At 36.3% G+C, this 22,552-nt stretch overlaps 2 protein-coding genes across 3 annotated transcripts in view; both read left to right on the forward strand.

Annotated features, from left to right (window-relative positions):
• The first annotated feature begins 1,053 nt into the window (after positions 1 to 1,053).
• On the forward strand, positions 1,054 to 10,411 carry aspa (aspartoacylase). Of its 2 annotated transcripts, XM_079419123.1 has the most exons (6): positions 1,054 to 1,437; positions 3,188 to 3,383; positions 3,891 to 3,984; positions 5,509 to 5,616; positions 9,732 to 9,841; positions 10,079 to 10,411. In XM_079419123.1, the coding sequence occupies exons 1-6, from the start codon at positions 1,196 to 1,198 to the stop codon at positions 10,274 to 10,276; spliced, it is 948 nt and encodes a 315-aa protein (XP_079275249.1). In that variant the 5' UTR covers positions 1,054 to 1,195; the 3' UTR covers positions 10,277 to 10,411. The 2 variants fall into 2 exon arrangements, with proteins under 2 accessions (XP_079275249.1, XP_079275250.1); XM_079419124.1 differs by lacking the exon at positions 5,509 to 5,616.
• A 5,833-nt stretch (positions 10,412 to 16,244) lies between these two features.
• The window catches only part of abr (ABR activator of RhoGEF and GTPase), a 179,358-nt gene continuing 173,050 nt past the window's right edge, over positions 16,245 to 22,552 (forward strand). Inside the window, exon 1 of the mRNA XM_079419321.1 lies at positions 16,245 to 17,062. Within this exon, the coding sequence (XP_079275447.1) occupies positions 16,402 to 17,062 (661 nt within the window). The 5' untranslated portion in view covers positions 16,245 to 16,401. The remainder of the gene's footprint in view (positions 17,063 to 22,552) is intronic.

The raw sequence follows: 22,552 nt of genomic DNA on the forward strand, positions 1-22,552 counted from the left end.
CTAAATCTTAACATTTTGTTTAAGTGTTTATATTTAATGTGTGGATAGTTTAATGTCTTTGAATTCATTTTGCTGGATGTTGACTTTACTTTTAGTTACCTAAAAATGAAAAATCTGTCATTTATTCACCCTCAAGTCGATCCAAACCTGTATAACTTGGTCTTCTGTAAATATGAGAAAATGTCCCAGTATTTTTATATCTGTCTGTCTGTCTGTCTTCCTCCTCAAAATGGAAATCATTGGGCACCTCAACAGTTTGGTTACTAACATTCATCCGAATAACTTCTGTTTCACCAAAGAAAGTAGCCAAGTCATACAGGTTTGGAACCACATGAGAGTAAGTATACGTAGTAAATATAAATTTTAATTTTGGGGTAACTTACTTTCATCCTTATATTAACATTTCATAAAAACAGCACATCCATTCTTCGAATTTCAAATAATCCACGTCTTGTCTATGAATTAGTGGTGGGAATTGGTCAGTGATTTTTTTTTTTTTTCTGCAAGTTATGTCAATATGCCAGTCAATGATCAATCAATCAGTAATTATTCACTAAAACAATTCATTCAAAAAGTTCTTGCATAGCTCATGACATGCAAAGGTTTAAGTTCTGTTTGTTTTGTGTTGTATTGTTTTTTTTCTGTTTAAGTTTGTTGAACTGATTTGTAAAAGCTAGATCACACTCTTGAATTTCAGCACTACTTATTGTGATTTCACAAGTCTTTTTTGTTGTTTATCAAAATCTGTTTGTATAGAAATACTACTAATATTTGAAATCCCATTAACCTACTTTGATTTTGTAACAGGGTAAATAATCAGAATACAGAGACTAGTAATATTGACTCCATTACTCACTAAATAGATTTTTTTTTTCAGTTGACCCACTAGGTTTAGTTTGCTTGGGTGCATAGGTCACCTGCTCGCGTTTATTGTTTATTTTCCGTGTATAATCTCCTGTGACATTATGACCAAGTCGACCAACATCTAATCGCTCCATAAACCACAGCGCGATTGTGAAACCCGAGCCATGCGCGTTAACGTAGGTTAGATGGCACACGGACGCGGTTATGCTCTGGGCTTAGTCTTCAAATAACCATTATATAACAGCAGTCACATCGCACCGGCGACTAGAGGAAACAGCAGTTGTGTGGAAACTTTGCGCTCTCGTCTTTCCTAAACCGCGCGCGTCGTGCCATGAGTTCGCGAACTAATATTTCTTGTTTACAAGAAGCCAAACGAGTGGCTGTTTTTGGAGGCACACATGGAAATGAGATGTCTGGCATAACGCTGGTAAATATGTGGATACAGAATTCAGCCGAGATAGAGAGAAACGGACTGGCGATCAAGCCGTTCATAAGCAACCCTAGAGCAGTGGAGAAATGTAGCAGGTACATCGACACGGATCTGAACAGAGCCTTTACGCCTGACAACCTCAGGTAAATAAACACCTTGCAAAGCGCGTTGTTTCTATACTAGTCCGGCTTTCAGCTCGCTTTTATAAAACCTTCTCGCTCTTGTTTATTATTGCGTTCTACACGTGTTGTTTATTGTTGTTCAGATCGACGTTTTGCGTCTCGCGCCTTGTTTGAACGCTGCGTTCTCAGTCTAGCTGAACGCGTCCCTTGTAAACAGTTCCTTTACATCGAGCGATAAAATATCAGTGGAGCGAGCGGTCAGCTGATCTGAGCCGCTCATGTCAGGACTGTAGAGAAACGTGAGTGAAGCGTGATTTGGGTCATGAAATGATCCTGCTATATAGCATTCTGTGGTAAAACTGGCTATTTGAGGACATGTAATTATGTGCATACGTGTTTGTAGAATGTCAGTTTACTGTCAGTATTGCACACATTAACACGTTAAATTATGTAATTGGTTATTCAACAGTTCTGCTGTTGTTACTCATGAAAAAGTTGTTTTGAACACGTTGACCTTTTGTGACAACATGCCCCTATCACAATTAAACAGCCTGTTATTGGCTTTCTGGTCAATTTAACCTGTATTTAACCTGGAATTTTAGTTTGGAGGACATGATTAGAATAGAACAGTAATAGAATACATACAGAAGATATTCTAGATTAAAACAGTTGAACTAGAAATTTAAATCCAATGTATAAACAGTCCAAGAGAAAATGCGTACACTTCACTTTTTCTTTTTCAAGTCATTAAGTTGAAAAACATTCATGGATATAGGATAAATGAGCAGTACAATGTACCAAAACAACAGCTTATGAAGAATCTATATTTTACATACAGATATATTAAAATGAATTTGCTCTGTGCTTCAATGTCACATTAAATACAGGGATTTTGATGCTTTGTCTTTTTTTTATTCTTATATAAATGGTTTTGCTCTATTACATTTACATAAAATCTTTTGGAAAACTTTTCCATTTATTGAGAATAGACCATTTCAATACAAAATGAGGTTTGCAAATTAAAACGGGCATGTCTTGGTGGAATTCTAGATACAGTTAATCTCACTCAATGCTAGGTGACACGTCATACTATGTACTGAGGGGTTACAAAACATACACAATACATCACAACAGATGTTCACCACAGATGAATGTTTTTATGCATTTTATTTTCCTTTTGTTTTCAGGTGGAAAGCCTAATGAAATTCTCTGAGCTTTATTTTTCAGTTCTCCCTTGCTTTGTGTGCATGATTGTATGCATCTCTTTGATTTGTTTTATTCCTGCTGGTGACAAAGTGTGTAATTTTGTCAATGTTGTGAAATAGGAATATTTCTGGAACATTTTGTCTAAGCAGTTTAGAGCAAATTTGTTTTTTAAAATCTAAAATCTAGAAATTTGCATTTTCAAAAAAAAAAAAGTAAATAAGTTAGTGTAATAGCTGATCTTTTTGTCATCCACTGTTCTGTTAAGAGTTAACGATACACCTGCCCCTAACTGCTATTCAAGGGATTTTTAACACCAGTCCCTGCATGCTATTTTCCTTTAGGACAAAGGTTTCAATGTCTTGGATAGGTTTGAACTTCTAGGTGTCTTACATTTTACTGGTGCATGTTTATTTAAGTCACTAATTATGGAATTAAAATGACTTAAACATGCTTCAAAAAGTATTTTTCTTTTTGTGTTTTGTATTGAATATTAATTGACCATTTTGTTATGTCTTGTTTATAATTATTGTATTGTTAATATTGATAAGGATTTTTCCAACCACAGTGCTCCAGATGTTGAAGGTCTGCCATATGAAGTCCAGAGAGCTAAGGAAATAAATCGGATGTTCGGACCCAAAGGAAGCTCAGATGCATATGATGTCATCTTTGACCTTCACAACACCACCTCAAACATGGGCTCCACCCTCATCCTGGAAAGCTCAACAGACCTCTTCAACCTTCAGATGGTGCATTATATTAAAGTAAGAAACTAGATCCAATTATATTGTACAATATTATTAAAATAATATTTAAAAAATATATTTTTTTAATTCAGCAAGGACACATTAAACTGGTCAAACGTGACAGTAAAACTAGTGACAGTAAGATTTATTTTAAATACATTTCTATTCATCGAACAATGTTGAAAAATCAACATTGACAGTAATAAGAAATGTTTCTTGAGCACCAAATCAGCATATTATAATGCTTTCTGAAGGATCATGTGACACTGAAGACAAGAGTAATGACTGCTGAATATTCAGCATTGAATCACAGGAATAAATTACATGTATAAAATATTAAAATGAAAAACAATTATTTTAAATCGCAATAATACATCACAATATTGCTGTTTTTATTGTATTGTTCATCAAATAACTGCAGCCTTGGTGAGCATAAAAAATCTTACCAACCAAGATTTTGCTTAATGTCTTAAAATAAGTAAAAAAGCCATCTTTACACAGACACCTGTGCTCTTCTCCCTACAGAAAGCTATGGCTCCCCACACCTGTTCAGTACTGTTAAATGAACACCCTCAGCTGAAGTATTCAACCACACGCTCTGTGGCCAAACACCCTATTGGTGAGTACCAAAGTCCTTGAATACTCAGCAGGTCAAACCTAATGTTAAGTTGAGTTTAATATTACCCCTGAAAGTCAGCCAGCTGCAAAGAAGTAGAATAATGAGGGATAATATGAAAAGTTAAAGGAGACCTATTATGCTCCTTTTTACAAGATGTAAAATAAGTCTCTGATATCCACAGAGAGTGTATGTTAAGTTTTAGCTCAAAATACCCAACAGATATTTTTGTATAGCTTGTTAAAATTGCCACTTTTAGGGTATGAGCCCAAACGCTCTGTTATTGAGTATGTTGCTTTAAATGCAAATGAGCTGGTGCTCCCGGAAAAGAGGGCGGAGCTTCAAGAGCTCACACGCTCTGGCATTAGCAGTGCTAGCCTTTCCGAATAAACATTCTACGATTAGTACAAGCCGGTTATCTTTACAGAAAACGTACTCTGTTTCAAAGTCAGTCATCTGATTGTACTGTGCATAATAAATTCGCGCTTATGAATTACACAGACGGGAGCATGCCGGGATAAAAATTATAACATAGCTGGTCTCATGGTGTATGGCATGCTATCACAAACTTTATAAGTCCCATTGGTGATTATGAGCTCAACGAACTCAAGCGATCGACTCACATTGCTTTCATGTGCAGCTTTTAACTACCACATTCCTATTCACGATCATTCATGAAGACAGCACCACTGAAAACAGACAGAGACAATGGTAGCTTTAGTATCATTAGCCTTACGGAGTGCCAAGAAACTCTTTCAGAAAGGCAATTTGTAAAACAAATGCGTGATACTTACTTTGTCTGGGGCTGATGTTCGCGCAGGAAGCGTTGGTATTGATTCCTACACGTTTTGGAGACTTTACAGATTTTGTTTCCGGGACATTTCCTTAGACAATGAAACTTAACCACAGCTTCCTCCGGCTCAGATGAAGGGAGTCTGTGGAGACTCCTATGTTCGTTAGCACATCCCAAAACACAACACTTGAAAAGCCTCTTCGGCGTTGACATTGTATATCTCCAGCAGTTACAGCAAGTAATCAGTAATGGCGGAGGCGGACCGCAGCTTCTCACTCAGGGCTGTCTATGGGGCAGCGTCACAAATGGGCAAGACTTTCCCCCCTCCATGACGTGAACAGAGGGAGAATCTGAAACAGGTCGTTCTGAGAGACTGTTTATAATTTTTTTTTAGATTGTAATAAAATGAGTTGGTGGATTCTTACCATTATACTGTAGGCTGGTTTCACAATCTGCAGCCACACAACTCTTCTAACACATTATAAAAGTGATTTTTGCATAATAGGTCCCCTTTAAGTTATAGTGAAAGCATTCAGAGCTTCTGTAGATAATTCTGTAGACCTCTAGAGCTCATTATTTGTCATCTGATGAGATTCCTTTTTCCATGGATTAATATTGTAGTGGAAACTTAACACAGTACCAGTTGCACCTTATGTAACATGGTGCTTCACTGCTGTCTGTGATGCGAATAGTCCTGTGTGAACCAGTGTCTTATAGATGTGTTTGTGTTGCAGGTCTTGAGGTGGGCCCGCAGCCACAGGGTGTTTTGAGGAGCAATGTATTTGAATCTATGAGGACGATACTGAAACATGCGCTGGACTTCATCGAGCTCTTCAATAGTGGTGAGGTCACTGGAGGTTAAGCAGAGATCAGCACGCTTACTGCATTGAACCTGGAATGTGTTTCTATAAAGGGATTTTGAAGTCAACTGAGGTGGCCAGAATAACATTAGTTTCTATATTTCTTATACAATAGGATTATTTTCTTATATAAACCAATAGTAATCATGTGTGATACTAGTATGGCCAGTAACAGTATGGAACCATAATGTTGTGTTTTTCAGATGTGTCACGCAATTCGATGAGAAGCTATTTGAATGATGATGTATTGTTTATAGATGCTTCACGTTTACGTAACTTTCTGTCTCCTGTGGCCATCTGTTTCTCTGCCAGGATAGTGTGTGACATTTCAAGACAAATGGTTATACTATATATAAACACACTTAGACACACACTCACTGCCCAAAAGTTTGGGCTCTGCAAGAAAATGCTTTTGAAAGAAGTCTCTTATGCTCACAGAGGCTGCATTTATTTGATAAACAATACAGGACAATTATGGACGCCTTTGCACCTCATAATTCTCAGAATTGACTGTTCTCAAAACCCGCCCACCCTTAGTTACTGTTGCCATGACCGACAAACAATGCCACTCTTACACTACATGTGTTCACACGCAGTGAAAAATACATCGCAGATCAAAGAGGAAACTGACCACACACCGACAGAGAAGACAGAGCAGGTTACTGCTGATATGAAACAAGGTTTCAGGACCCTCCGCTTTTAAACGGAGTCATTTCTAAAGAAATTCCAACAATAAATACAGTTTTTACAGCACGGGACATGACAGATTTTCTGGTACCAAAACAAGTACTTTAAAGGAATACCTTAGCTCATTACCGTTACTGTGGCAACCAACAACAGCACAGCTTAACCCTCCACACATTTATATATTTTGTTATTTTGAAAAAGTTTCAGTTCAGTCAATCTTTTTACCCTGTTTTAACATGTATTAGTATGGAGACCTGTCGGGCAATATGGCAGATAGCAGCGGCGGCACATAATCTCTGCGTTCTGATTGGTCAGATCGCCTGTCAATCAAGCTCTTTGCGGAAAAAAAAATTCGGACTTTATTTTTGCAACTCTGAGTTTACATCTTGCAGTTCTTTTTTTCCGCTGGGGAATAACAATAAAGGGAAGTCCTAGTTTTTATCCCACAATCCCCACACGTTTTGTCTCACAATTGCAAGATTAGGCCAATATCTCACAATTCAGACTTTTCTTATTAGAATTGCGAGTTTATATAGTTTTTATGTTACTATTCTGACCTGCATGGAAAAAAAAAAAGAATTGTGAGATAAGCAAGTACCTATTTTATTCTGTAGAGGAAACAGGCTTCCATGAAAAACAGCAATATTTTGAATATTACCATTTAAATAATTATTTTATATTTTTTAAAATGTAATTTTCTTATTCTCACAGAGGCTGCATTTATTTGATCAAAAATACAATAAAACAGTAATATTGTAATTATAATTTAAAAATAACTTATTTCATAAATGTTAAAAATGTACTTTATTCCTGTGATGGTAAAGCTGAATTTTCAGCAGCCATTACCCCAGTATTCAGTGTCAGATTATTTCCTATACAGTAGCATTATTTTCTAATATAAACCAATAGTAAATGTGCAGTGACAGTATGGATCCACAATGTTTTTCAGATATCTCACAATTCACATTTTGAATAGTTTTCAACAATGCATTTGAATAATGTGTTTCTCATATCATTTATAGATGCTTCATGTTTACATAACTTTCTTTCCCCCATGGCCATGCGTTTCTCAGCCAGGATAGTGTGTGGCATTTCAAGAAAACCGGTTATGCTCTCAGGTCATTGAGTCAGCAAGCACTTATTTAAATATGAACTGTCCGACCTTGGCATTTCAGCCAGTTTGAAGTATAGACTTCTTCTTCAAGCATTTATCTTCCTCTTTTTTTCCCCCTTGCAACTGTGGAAACATTTAAACAAGGTAGTCACGTGTACTTTCAGCCTGACATGGATACGCATTTTTCCATTCTTCACAAGCATGGCTAGTTTCTCTTCTGGTTTTGCTGTTTTGTGACTTGAATACTTGTTTGCTAGTTGGTTAGTTTCCATGTCATTAGTAGCTTGCTGGGTTTTGTGGAGTCATGCTGTGTAGAGGGGCTGCATTGTTGTGGCTGAATGTCTCATTGTGAGCGCTCAAACGTGTTTTCCGTTTGCCAGCGTGGAACCATGTTTGGACCACATCAACATAACAAGCAAAACAAGAGCTCTGACATAATGGAAACGATTAATTAGAGGACTCAGGGATTTGAATGACGCAAGAGGCATCTGTTATGAACACATGCTAACAGCAAAGTGATCCAACTGTTTTAAGACTACATTTAATATTACTCATATTATACTTTAAGGGATTTGGAACATAAATGTTGAGCAGGTTTTTTGATGCATATATTCATCTTTTCATAACTTGTGTACATGGCTTGTCTCATATGCCCACGAAGCTGCATTTATTTGATCAAAAATACAGTCGAAACAGTAAATTTGTGAATTATTTAAAATATTTACATTTTAATATTAACATGTCAGTCATGTGATGGCAAAGCTGAATTATCAGCAGCCACTAACACAGTCCTTTAGAAATCAATGAAATTCTGATACATTTTTCCAGAAATGCATATTTTTTAACATTGATTAATTTACATGAAATCAAAAGTGACAGACAAAAGTTGACAAAAGTTCATTTTCATGTCCATGCTGAGTAAAAGTGTTAAAAAACACACTAACCCCCAAACCTTTGACCAGCATATTATAAAATAATATAATTAATGGCTTGTATCACTATAAAAATAAACTGCCACATGGCAGGGTTCAAATTTTTGTTGTTTTACCCTGTGTTTGACAAAGTGAAACACATCAAAGATAAACTCATCAAAGAATAAATGTAAAGAAAAATGTTTAGTGAAACACGAGGAGCACTTCAGCATTTGTCTTCCTTGTAAGGGTGTTATGGGGCTGTAAAACAACATATTTTTGTAATATTTAGATGTTCCAGTTAACTTGAAATATGAAACATTGTTTTTTTTCTGTGCTTTTTTAGATAGTGATAACGTAAAGGAAGATTATAATGGCAACACTTGTACCATAATGTGAGGAGTGCCAAACTCTTTGTAGCAACTTGGAAAGTTATATTTGAATTGACTGTCCATGCTCACAATGCTGAACGTTTATCACATGAGTGCTAGAACATATTATTAACACGGTACAGGATGGAAAATTCCTGGAAAAATACTCTGGACATATAAATATACAAATACGTCTAGACAAATTAACAGAGAGAAGCAGGCAAATAGGTCTGCTTATTTACAAAAAGATTTTGCTTTTATAACATTTCTAGGCCGGCTTGATCCCACTCCCCGCTGAAGGAACCAAAGCTGAAAAAATACAGCGTGACCTAAGCATAATAAACATGTTTCTAGATGTAATGCATCTCTATATAAGCCACAGATTAATACTTTGGTTGCCTAAAAAAAATGAAAATGTACTCATCCTCAGGCCATTCAAGATGTAGATGAGTTTGTGGATGCAGTGGATCCTCTGTAGTGAATGGGTGCCGTCATAAAGTGAATTCCTAACAGCTGATTATAACATCACAATAACTCACACATAATCCTGTCACTTCTGGCCTAAAAAAGGTAAAAACAGTTGTGTCACAAATGTGTCAATGGATTTTTATGTGAGAGGACAAGGAATGGACTTTTAATGGAAAATGACATTTTCACCAGAAGGAATGAAAACACCTTAATGATGGATTTGTTTATTTCAAACACACAATTGATGGACTGAAGTTGTGTGGATTACTTGTGGATCATTGATGTTTTTATCAGCTGTTTGGACTCTCATACTGACGGCACCCATTCACTTCAGAGGATCCATTAGTGAGCAAGCGATGTAATGCTAAATTTCTCCAAATCTGTTTCGATGAAGAAACAAACTCATCTACATCTTGGAATACCTGAGGGTGCATAAATTGATGGAAATGTTCATTTCTGGCTAAACTATTCCTTTAACAGACAAGATCAAATCTCCGTTTTTTTCCCCACCTAATTTTCCATGTTTTTTATTTTTCACTGTCATAGGTGTAGAGTTTCCTCCATGTACAGTGGATGTTTTCAGAGTCCAGGAGAGAATGGACTATCCCAGAGACGCCAACGGCAACATCACAGCCATGGTGCATCCTCATCTACAGGTATTCTATCAAGTAAATGCATAGAGAAGTGTGTTTCTTTTGAAAGGAAAGCATATACCCTCGAGCGATGAATAAAAGCGTTGCTCTTTATGACAGGGATGCAAGGAGGGGGAAACACATGTAAGAAAATGTGTCCTGTGACTCAGATGTTTGCTGTGTTTCTTTTGACTCCCAGGCTTCACTTATTTTCCACAGTAATGGTCTTGTTCCATTCCCTCTCTTTCTCTTTCTGTGTAGGACTGTGACTGGGAGTCTTTGAACCGGGGTGACCCTATGTTCCTAACGTTTGATGGAAGAGCAATCCTTTATGAAGGTGCCAACACAGTGTACCCCACGTTTATTAATGAGGCTGCATATTATGAAAAACAGCAGGCCTTCATGACCACTTGTAGAGAAATACTAGTTGCTAATGCTATCAGAAAAGCGTGCAAATAATGCTTTCTCTTAAAAGTCACAATGACACTCAGATAGCTGTTTGATGTTTGTCATGTACTGTACTTTATCTAAATGTCAACATCAACGTTTTTCTAATTCTTGAATAAATACAATGTTTTATGACCTTTTAAAAAAATATATATATATATATTTTTAACACCACAGGACTATTTAATTGAAAAGTAAAAAAGCCAAAAGTTGACTAAAATTGTCTTAAAAGAGACCGTAAAAAGTCACAATATCAAAAACGTACACTATATATAACAAATGTATCTATATAAACACCATACATAACACTACCATTCCAATGTTTGTGGTCAGTAATATGTTTTAAAGAAATTTAAAAATAAAATATTATTTTCCAATGTTTCTGAAGGATCATGGGACACTGAAGACTAGAGTAAAATTCAGATTTGACATCACATGAACAAACTGCTATATATAATCACTAAATTATGAATTAATTGAAAATACTTTAAAAAATATATTGCAATAAAAGCTATTTTAAATTTATTTCATTATATAGTTTTTGCCCCAAACATTTGAAACAGGTGTGCGTGTGTATACTTTAAATCTGCCCACTTAAAAATTTGAAAAAAGCTCATTTTAGTTTTTTATTTGTAATCTAAAGATTAAAATTGATATTTTCTAACTGTTTGAATAATTGAGAAGTTGTTTTGTACTGAAAATGTTGATTGAAATCCACGGTACAGTATATGATGAAGAATTTATATTCCTAGATTTTGAAAATACTATATAGGTCTACCTCTAGTGTTTGTCTGCACAGTTCACATCCTGATGAAATGCACAAGCTCAGGAACAGTGCTCACTGCCCCCTAGCCTCTGATTCAACACACTGTTGACTCAAATACTGACCTGAAACAGCCTTAAAACAACCACAAAATAACCTCTCAGCACTGTGCTTATACATCATGCATCATGGGATATGAATTATCTGTCGAACCTCTCTGTATTTTGTGATGGAAAAGTGTTGTAGTCTACGTGTTGGAGTTCCTGACTTCATCCTCATTTCAGTGGTGCAACCCAAATATTGCCTTAATTGAACAATAGAAACTAATTGTTGTCTGATAGAAAAAGTTACCAGAGCTCTTACAGTAGGAATATGCAGTAAAATACAATATGATTTGGTATACTATATGGTGGACTTTGTAGATTGATAAGCTCAGCAGGCACTGAAAAGCTTTGGCAGAAGTGTGATTTTAGAGAAATATGTGTGCATTTTCCACTGTGATTTTGTTTTGTGATGTATATGGCTTGTGTAATTTGTTGAAAGGCACATTATTGTGCGTTGTTTTTTGAAATAGTGTAATGTTTTAAAATGTCATATCTATCTATGCAAGGAATAATGTATTCACTTTGTGATGCTTTTAGTTTATTCCAAATGAAAGAAGAATATTCTTAATTTTTAATACATTTACCAATTATTCCATACAGTTGATTACATACTGTGTTGTGTATGTGATATCGTTAAGGTCCAGGTGGAATTGAGTATTGCTTGAAAAAGTTAAATGTTGTCAAAATGTGGAATATTATGTACTTTAATGTAATAGGCATTGTCACAATGTATTTGCATTACATGAAGTCTTGTCAGTCTTAAGATTAATTAATATGGAGTAAATCATTTCATAATGTAAATGTATTATGCAAACCATTTACATAAAGCCACAAGAGATTTCTATTTTTGTCTCACACAGATCTTTTCGAAACAAACAATAAAAAAAGTTTGTCTTCATTAAATCTATTTTGCACTTTTTAATTCAACAGATCCTCTGTTATAAAAACAGTTCACTTTAAAATTATTCACATTGTATCCTGGTTTGGAATTCCATGAAGGTGAGGACAATAACAGAATTTACATTTGGAAAATTTGCTTTAAATTTACGTGCTCTCAGGCCATATGTAGATGAGTTTGTTTCTTCATTGGAACAGATTTGGAGAAATTTAGCATTACATCGCTTGCTCACTAATGGATCCTCTGCAGTGAATGGGTGCCGTCAGAATGAGAGTCCAAACAGCTGATAAAAACATCACAATAATCCACAAATAATTGACTCCAGTCCATCTGCTCCAGTCATCTTGTGAAGCAAATAATTATGTGATTGTAAGAAACAAATTCATCATTATTAAGGCATTTTAAATTTAAACCGTCTCTTCTGGCCAAAATACCTGTCCATAATCCATAATACGTCCACTAGTGTAAAAAGTCCATCCCCTGTTGTCCTCTTAGATCAAAATCCACCAACATATTTGTTTAGGACTGTTTTTGTAAGCGGTTCTTGATCTGTGCACATTACTCTCCTGATTCAGATGAGGTCTTTTTCAGTGAACAAAGTATTATTGGTAGAGAGTGATTTAAAGTTAATTGGTGGACTGGAGTTGTGTGGATTACTTATTTTGTAACAATCAACATTTTGAACTCTCTTTTTGACGGCACCCATTCACTACAGAGGATCTGTTGATGAGCAAATTGTGTAATGCTACATTTCTCTCTATCTGTTCTGATCCACATCTTGTATGTCCTGAGGAAGAGTACATTTTCATCAAATTGTTCAATTTGAGGCAAACTATTCCTTTAAGATCCTACATGTTCCATGTTTTGTTGTACAGATTGAGCACTAGAGTGCAGCACTTCATCACTGAGAAAATAACTTCCTTTTCTGGCCTTGATTCCAAGATATTAAAAAGCATTGATGTTCTAGCAGCTGCAGGATCCCTGAATTCCCAGATCCAGTTTGTTTTGGATTTGGGGATCTTCAGTCACATTTGCTTTAATCTGCAAAATACATGTTTTCATTAGTGAACAAATGCCACATGACATTTTCCCTCATAATTGTAAATGATCCGTGGGATGGGCAAGTATGCATACTAACACGAAATGGGCATCTAAATCTTAGTTAAATCACCATCATCTAGTCGATTCATTGTCATTTGTGTCTTACTCCCAGATGGGAAATGTGGTGCATCATGCATGTCACTTCGTCCCTCCTTTTTCACAAATCCATTTCATCAGTTTGCTAGAAAGTGTGGAGTGATTTTAATGTGTGAATCACCATGGTAACTTGAACCAAGTTATGTATCATGCATTTACAAGTCACTGCTGATCGGTAAAAGTTGAATAGGCTTTTAGTAAAAATGACCTTGCAGTTCTGGGACAGAATCCAAAATGTAACTGGAATAAAGAAACAAAGCCTTCTAAAGGTTTCTTTCTTTCCCAAATGAAAAATATTGCACTGACCTTCCATCGAATAATGGTACGAGCTACTAAAACAAGCTTGAATTTACAGGAAGACTTTCTCTCTTTGGCTGCTATTCAAGCAGGAGTTAAATGCATTGATGTGTATCAAATAAAGGATGACCTAATCAGGTCTTCGGTTTCTGACACATGCCGGTTTTATAATGGCTCTACACCCGGTGGCTTTGGCATAACTAAAATAATTGGTGAATAATTGTTAGGGATGCTAAGAATTCTACTAGATCCTATTAGATGTTTACACCCCTCTGATGGTTCATGTGAGTGTTCTGCATCAGCTGATGATGTGATGAGACGAGCCCTCAGCCTTTCAGAGGTATGACTGCATTAGCTTCAGTGAATGCACTCGTCTCCTGTTTCTCATCTAACAGACCATTCCTCCCCCAACTGCCTCATAATTATCATCTTACTCATAGTTTTTTTCCTCCCACACAGAAAACAAGTAATTTTCCTTTTTTCTAGTTATTGTTTTCTTTTATGAAAATGTCATTTCCCTAACAAAGTTATACATTAAATGAAAAATTTGACATTGTTTACTTGTCTATATTTACTAATAATATTTTAAATTGATTTTTTTTTTATTAATTGTTTTATTTTAGTTTTTGTAAAGGTAACTTAATTTTTTGTGCGTTTTGTCTTTTACTGTTGCTAATGTCTGTATATTTTTATTTCAGTTTTATTTTATTTTAGTAAAACTAAATGAAAACAAATGTTGCTTTGGCAACTAGCTGAATTAATTTAATAATTTCATTTTATTTTAGTTAATGTTTATTTCAAGCAACACATTTTTTTCATAATTTTAGCTATAGTTTAATGATAATAATCCTGATTTACTCACCCTCGTGTCGTGACAATTACTTGTTTGTTTGTTTGTTCATTCCATCCAATGAATTCCAAAGATTTTCAGTCTTGTTTTAGACCCCACTGACTTTCATTTTAAGGACAAGACCGTTTAAACATTCTTCAAAATAGGGAGAGTAAATAATGTCAGTTTTTTTAATGTGAGTTTTTTTGGGGTTTTTTGCGAACTGTCCCTTTAAACCCCCTGTATGGCTGTTAACCTGTTCAAATAAATAATTATATAGTGCTAAACCACTGATTGTCCCACACAAATACATTTTACAAGGGCTCAGGTTGAACGTGGGATCAAAGGATGCAATATGTCATGAATTATTAATATGGATTCCTGCTGAAACTGCATTTGAATGTCCGGTGCTAATGCATAAGCACACATACTAAACCCCTTGTGAGGGCTTTGTTTGATTGTGCACTGTGAAGCTGCAGAAATGAAAATGATCATTTTTATAAAGAAAGAAAAAAATGTAGCATCTCAAGCTCCTAAAGACTTTCTAAAGGGGATTGATCCATGCAGCAGATCCCTCGGCCCCCTCTCATCTCTGATGTGATATGTAGCTATCAGCACACATATCTCTCATCTTCAGTTTCTCATAGAACTGCTGGAACCTGGCCATTCCCGTTCTCCAGTGACATGATGATACCCATATCGAATTTGTCCTGCACGTCTCTGCTAATGGTATTGACATCGGGTGAGAAGGGGAATCTGAATGAAGAATTGGCCCTGGCAGCTCTGAACAGAAAATGGACTGTGAATTGGAGTCAACTGGGACATAAAAACCTGACCTCAAATGTACTGGAGAACACCTCAGTAAAAGAGTCAGTGAAATTTCATTTTGTGTAAATGTCCACTCTCTTCCCGACTATTATTATATTATTATTATTATATTATGTAAATAATCAACACAATTCTGCAGTGATGTCTGCAATAATCTATCTGTCAAATTTACATTTAGTCATTTAGCAGACACTTTTATCCAAAGCGACTTACAAATGAGGCCAATAGAATCAAACAAAACCAACAAAAGAGCAACAACATGCAAGTGCTATGACAAGTCTCGGCTAACCTAACGCAGTACACATAGCAAGTTTCTTTCTTTTTTAAGAAAACAAGAAGATAGGATATAGAAAAAAGAAACCTTTTGTTGTTGTTGCAGAATTAGGATTAAATCCAATCAATTTCAAGGCACAAAATGCATCATTACAGTTTAGCAGCCTTTTAACATAGAAAAATTGTACACTGAAGTCAAGCGCTACTTTTTTTTTTTTTTTTTCCGCAGAAGGCATGAAACAGATGCCAAAAAAGCTAATTGCATGTAAAACAATGAAAATCCTTCTTCTGATTCCGAAAATACAAAGATTAATTTGTTATTTGTGTATGATTTGCTCATCTTTTCTGTTGCTCCATCTTGATCATTTATATTTAATATTATATATTTTAATATAATATATTATCATTAAATATTGGTGAATAATTATTGTTACTTTTATTTTTTAGACGTGTTTGCTATTATGTTGCTGAATTATGTTACTTAATATTATGTTAATTATGATGCTTAATTAACTATTTGTGTATAAGTTTAATTGTAACCATTACTTTTAATTACTTATTTTAATTTAATTTACATTTGGGAGTACATTTATTTGCACTGAACGGAAATGTATATTAATAGGCAAACGGATGTTTACTCAACAGGTGGGGCTTCAACGGAGTGTAAAAACGCAACCACAGGCTGGGATTTTGCACGTCTAGATGTAAACGCCTAACGGATCTGATTGGCTCCGTGTCCAGCTGACGTCACGAGTTTCCAATGTAGCGGAAGCCGAAAGTTTTTTTCGGTTGTAAACTGATATGTGTTGAGTGAGTGAGTGAGTGAGTGGATACGCGAGAAAATGAACAGTCGCTACTTAACAACAGGCGTTTGAGATCGTGAACCCAAGCTGTTTTAGCAGGAACGAGACATATTCAAGGACTTTTCCCTCTCAGCCTGCTTTGACAATGTGGGAACAGGCGGAATTTGAGAAGCACTGGAGGAATGAGTTTCCCGACGGTGAAGCGCCCGTGATGAACCTCGGCTCGGTGGAGGACATAGAGGCAGCGCTGGAGAAATGCAAAGCCAATCTGAAGGTGTTACAGCAAGCTCTCTCGGAGGAGAAGTTCAAGGTGATCTACCTGCAGACCACCATCGCGCAGAAGAAAACTTGTGACTTTGAGAAACGGTGCAACAAGGCGGATTCAAAGAAGGACAGTCCTTGCGACTCAGAGAGCAAAGGCGGGGACGAGCTTTTCGTCCGGGGCAGCAAGACAGGTAAACCCATCCTCGTCCCTCCTCGGAAAAAGCCCGATATTCTGCGAGAACACTCGGCGGCGCGCGACATCTCTCGGTGCGTTGCCGAGCAACGCATAAACGAGCAGGACAGTGACCACGAGTTCGAGGACTTGGAGCTCAACGAAAAGTTTCTGCGTAAAAACATACTCCATCCAAAGGGTATCGTCCGCGAGAGTCAGCTGCTGAATCCTCGCGTCCGCTTGAGCCGAGAGCTGGACTCGGATGATGGCAGACTGTCTCCTTCCCTTGCGCTCCGCGGCTCTCACGGGTCTGGACGCAGCACACCTGACGGATACCTGAGCTCCGAGCATGACGACGACTCCTCTGCAGGTAGGGCAGACTTAACAACTCAAAACTCCTACCATACCAGTTTCTTATCACCTTTAAAGAAGTCCTCTTCAGAAGGAATGTCAGCTGCCACTGTTTATCACTTATCAAATAGGCAATTATGCGTATGTCGTCACATGTCAGTCACATTGACACATTTTGGGAATGTGTGTCACAGGACTTTGCTTACCCAAAAAAGGAAAAATGTACTGAAAATATACTCCCTCTCAGGCCATCCAAGTTTGTTTCTTAATTCAAACGGATTTGGAGAAATCACTTGCTCATCAATGGATCCTCTGCAGTGAACGGGTGCCGTCAGAATGAGAGTTCAAACAGCTGATAGAAGCATCACAATAATCCTCACAACTCCAGTCCATTAATTAAACTTGAAGCAAAAAACTGCATGTTTGTGATAAATAAACTTCAACCCATACCAGTCACTGCAGAGTATTCATTGGTGAGCAAGTGATGTAAAGCTGAGTGAGTACATTTTCAGAAAATGTTCATTTTTGTGTGAATAGTCATTGCTTGATCAAGTTACTTGCATTTAAATATTTTAACCATAGTATTGGAGATCGATTGTTTACAATCGCCTCTGAAAATTTGTAAAACAAAGTCTATATCTCTGTTTTCTTTTGCTTGTAGTGGAGTTATTTTACTAGTGAGGAAATTGGGAAAGTCTTTGCTGGTCCATTCCACTCATTTATGATCCAGTCCAGCTTTCAGTCAGTGTGCATCTTGTTGACAAAGTGTGACGCTTTGGTTTATTTAGAAGCTCTTTTGGTTGGTGGTTGGTTACTCAACATTTATTTGACATTTATAGAACAGTTCTATAAAACTAAAATATCACACACTGTCGTGCTGTCAAACTGAATATCAACAAGGCTACAGTCACATCACAGCCGTAGTGATATTCCCAACAACACTACTTACGCTTTTGTAATATTGTTTAATTACATTGTATAAAAATACATGTACAGTTCAAAATTAAGCCAAGAAAGTATTTGGATACTTCCTTGTTGTCAGACAGATCTTTTTCGAATATGATAAACTATACCTGTGATAGCGCTTTGACACCTGTGCAAACTTGAGGAGAACTGACCTCACTAAAAATCATGTTGGCTTTAATGCTTGATTGTCATTTGTTGTCCATATACTGTCAACTGCAATGCACAGGGTTTTCTCTTCTGACAGAATGTATCAAATCGTCAGAACTTATGTAATTATCTCACAGCATGATCTGCTGAATGTCCATAATTTGCTCTCACAACACCTCTGTGACAGATACGAGCCTTATCCGATTCAATTCTCTTTTAAAAAGCCTTGCTATGACACTAAAACAGGAAAGAGGAAGAGCCACCAAATCTGATGGAACCACACGTGCTGCTCTATGAGACACACTCACATGTTGCCACTCTCTGTTTATGCATAACTTTTATGCTGATCAAAGGCCAAACCCCAAACTTTATGTTTACTTTAAAATTGTGCTAAAGCAAGGCAAGGCAAGGCAAGGCAAGGCAAGTTTATTTATATAGCACATTTCATACACAGTGGTAATTCAAAGTGCTTTACATAAAAGAAAGTGAAATAGACATTAAAATCAATAAAAACATGGAAATAAAAATAATAAAAACAAAGAATTTTAAAATGATATAGAAAATGATTTAAAATAAATTTAAAGAAAATGATTATACATAAAATGTATTGCAGTCAGTTCGGACATATAGCACAGTATTCATTCAACAAATGCACAGTTAAACAGATGAGTTTTGAGTCTTGATTTAAATGTGGCTAATGTTTTAGCACATCTGATCTCTTCTGGAAGCTGGTTCCAACTGCGGGCCGCATAATAGCTAAAAGCAGACTCCCCTTGTTTTGTGTGAACCCTTGGTATTTCTAACTGACTCGATCCTAATGATCTGAGTGGTCTGTTTGGTTTATATTCAGTGAGCATATCAGCAATATATTTAGGTCCTAGGCCATTGAGTGACTTATAAACGAGTAAAAGTACTTTAAAATCAATCCTAAATGTAACTGGAAGCCAGTGTAAGGACTTGAGGACTGGTGTGATATGCTCAGATTTTCTGGTTCTAGTCAGAATCCTGGCAGCAGCGTTCTGGATGAGCTGCAGTTGTCTAATGGTCTTCTTGGGAAGGCCGGTGAGGAGACCATTACAGTAATCCACCTGCTGGTGATAAAGGCATGAACAAGTTTCTCCAAGTCTTGATTGGAAACAAAACATCTAATTCGTGCAATATTTTTGAGATGATAGTATGCTGATTTAGTTATTGCTTTGACATGACTACTGAAACTAAGGTCTGTCTCCAGAATCACCCCAAGATTTCTGACTTGATTTTTAGTTGTTTGACCCCTAGAGTCAAGGTATGCATTCACCTTGAGAACTTCATCTTTGTTTCCAAATGCAATGATTTCAGTTTTCTCCTTGTTTAACTGAAGAAAGTTCTGGCACATCCAACTGTTAATTTCATCAATGCATTGGCAGAGGGAGTCAATGGGGCTGTAGTCATTTGGAGATAAGGCTAAAATCTGGGTATCATCAGCATAGCTGTGATAGGCAATTTGGTTCTTCCTCATTATCTGACTTAGTGGGAGCATATACAGGTTAAACAAGAGCGGTGCAAGAATTGAGCCTTGTGGGACTCCACATGTCATGGCCGTCCACTTAGACTTATGCTCTCCTATACTCACATAATAACCTCTCCCTTCTAAGTATGATCTGAACCATTTGAGTGCCATCCCAGAAAGCCCGACCCAGTTTTCCAGTCTCTCTAAAAGTATGTTATGATCGACAGTGTCAAACGCAGCACTAAGATCTAGTAGTACCAGCACTGATATTTTGCCAGAATCAGCATTGACGCGAATATCATTTATTATCTTAACGAGTGCTGTCTCTGTGCTGTGATGTGCTCGGAAACCAGATTGAAAATTGTCCAGGTATCCATTTGACTTTAAGTAGTTGTTCAGCTGATTAGAAACTACCTTTTCAATGATCTTACCTATGAAAGGAAGATTTGATATGGGTCTATAGTTGCTCAACATGGTGTTATCAAGATTGCGCTTTTTCAGAAGGGGCTTAACAAATGCAGTTTTAAGGGAGTTTGGAAAAGTCCCAGAAAGAAGTGAGGCGTTCACCACTTCTAAGAGATCAGCTTCTAAACAGTTAAGCACATTTTTGAAAAAGGATGTGGGAAGTGTGTCAAGATAGCAGGTTGAAGATTTAAGGTGCTGTACTATTTCTTCCAAAATTTTGTTATCAATTTCTTTAAAAACACACATAGTCACTTCTTTTTGAAAGAAGTGCTGGACTGTATTTGTTAGTTTAAGGAAGTATTTGGCCAATGGTGTGACTCAGGACAAATATTACAATAAATTTGATGTTGTGCTGGGTGACATTGTGCAAACATCAACAAAACATCCTTAAATAAAATTAAATCTGTAAAATTCTTGCCAAAATGCAGTCTGATTGGGTGCACAGCCTTTGTCAACAACACAAATGTTTGTATTTATTTAGCCATTGCATTTGGCATTTTTTCCCTCTGCTATCCATAAGCAGAACTGCAAACCTTTTCTGCATCGTACACCACTGCATTTGCGTGTTCATTCTTAAGTGGATTGTTAAGAAGCATCTATCCAGGCAAGAAATTTAGTTTCTTAGTATTGTAGAGATGTTTCATTGTGGTACAATGAAAACATAACACCTCCATGACTATTTAGTGTCACTTCACTTATCAGGATTGTCAGTGAAGTTAGCATGCACATTACTTGCTCTATTAGACCTTGTCTGTGACAGTTTGGTGGACTGATCCGGTTCATTTAATGTAGGATAATCAGGGATTGGGCTTGATTGTGCTGCAGTGGGTTGGAAGGCAAAGAACATCTGGGCCTCTGGAGAGGATGTGTGGGTGTGAAAGAGAGAGAGAGTGATAAAGATAAACGATTAGGAAGTATTAGAGAACCACTGACCATATCCACATCATGTTCATCTCCATCAAGAGCGCAAGTTTGGTTTTAAAATGAGATGGGACTTTTTAAAATGCAGCGATAATGGATGATGTTTATACACAGTATGAATGGCTTTTGATAGCTGGTTGTTTGTTCTCATTTAGAAACAGTATTTATATGTTTAGCCTATGTTTCATGTCAGTTTGTACACATAATGTCATATGTTTTGTGCATATGTATAATATGTTAAAGTTTTTAAACACTGTTTTCAAGATATTTTTTTTTTTTTTTTTACAAAGTTCATCCTTTTATAAATATCATTACATTTTTCGAGGATTCGCACAAAATTACATTTAACAACCTGAACTTGGCTTAAAAGTCAAATTTTCTGATATTTTAAGAAGCTTATTGATCTTGATGCACAGGATTAGTTGATGTGTCGGTTGGACCACATGACTTTATTGGTCGCACCACATGACAGTTTTAATGAGCAGGAAAGCAGTAGTCTTTTTTTTTAACGAGAAGAGAACAATAGGGAGAACAATATAATGATAATTTGGTCATGTTGTGTATTTTTATTTTTCTAATTCTCTTTACTCAGCAGTGGTACTTTTTATATAGTGAATCTTTGGTTTGGGAGGTAGTGCCTACTGCCTAGTAGTATCTTTTTCCAGTTGTGTAAATATTAAATGTTCTCTGACTTCCTGTTAGTTTTACATTTACCATATAGTTCAAAATGTGGGTTTATGTATATGGCTGTTTAAAGGGAAATGCCATTTTACAGAGTCCATTGTTGAGCATGTGAAAATCAAGGCTTCAGCCACTAAGATTTAGTGAAGCTGATTTACCTCTGAAACTGATGTCTCTACCCAATACTTTGAAACAATTTGAGTTTATAATTAGCCTCAACCCGACTACTGCAATTGGTTAAGCGCATCTTCTGACCTAATTATCAGTCAATTTTATAAAGCCTTGAAGGCTTCATGTATAGTTTCAGTTTTAAATGAGATCAGGTTCATTCTGTGTAGTTTTTATGTCTCAATATTCACCAGTTTTTATTTATTTTTTCAGTTATAAAGTAGACAAGACATCACAGTTGACATAAGCTGCAACAACCTAGTCAAAAGTTTGTATGCACTGCTGCCTGGGCAGGATGCAGCTGGGTCAAACATGAAAATGACCAAAAAATATGTGGTTAGGATGTTCATAGCACCTTCACACTCTGTTGGATTTCCTCTGTGATGTTTCAGTTTCAAGATCTCATAGCTCCTCATTTCCTTCACAAGTTTACAAACTTATATAGATATTATAGGCATATATTATAAGCTCAGCACTACTGTTGTTTTTGGCGGCCTGTTTTAATTTTAGTTTTAGTCTAGTCTTTGTGTGAAGCTGTCATTTTAGTTTTTATTAGTTTTAGTCACGTTCATACTCTTTTTAGTCTAGTCAAGTTTCAGTCAACTAAAAGTCTGAGCATTTTAGTCTTATTTTAGTCAGAATTATCCATGACTATTTTCGTCTAGTTTTAGA

This window comes from Barbus barbus (genome assembly GCF_936440315.1).
Source record: "Barbus barbus genome assembly, chromosome: 6".
Lineage (NCBI taxonomy): Eukaryota > Metazoa > Chordata > Actinopteri > Cypriniformes > Cyprinidae > Barbus > Barbus barbus.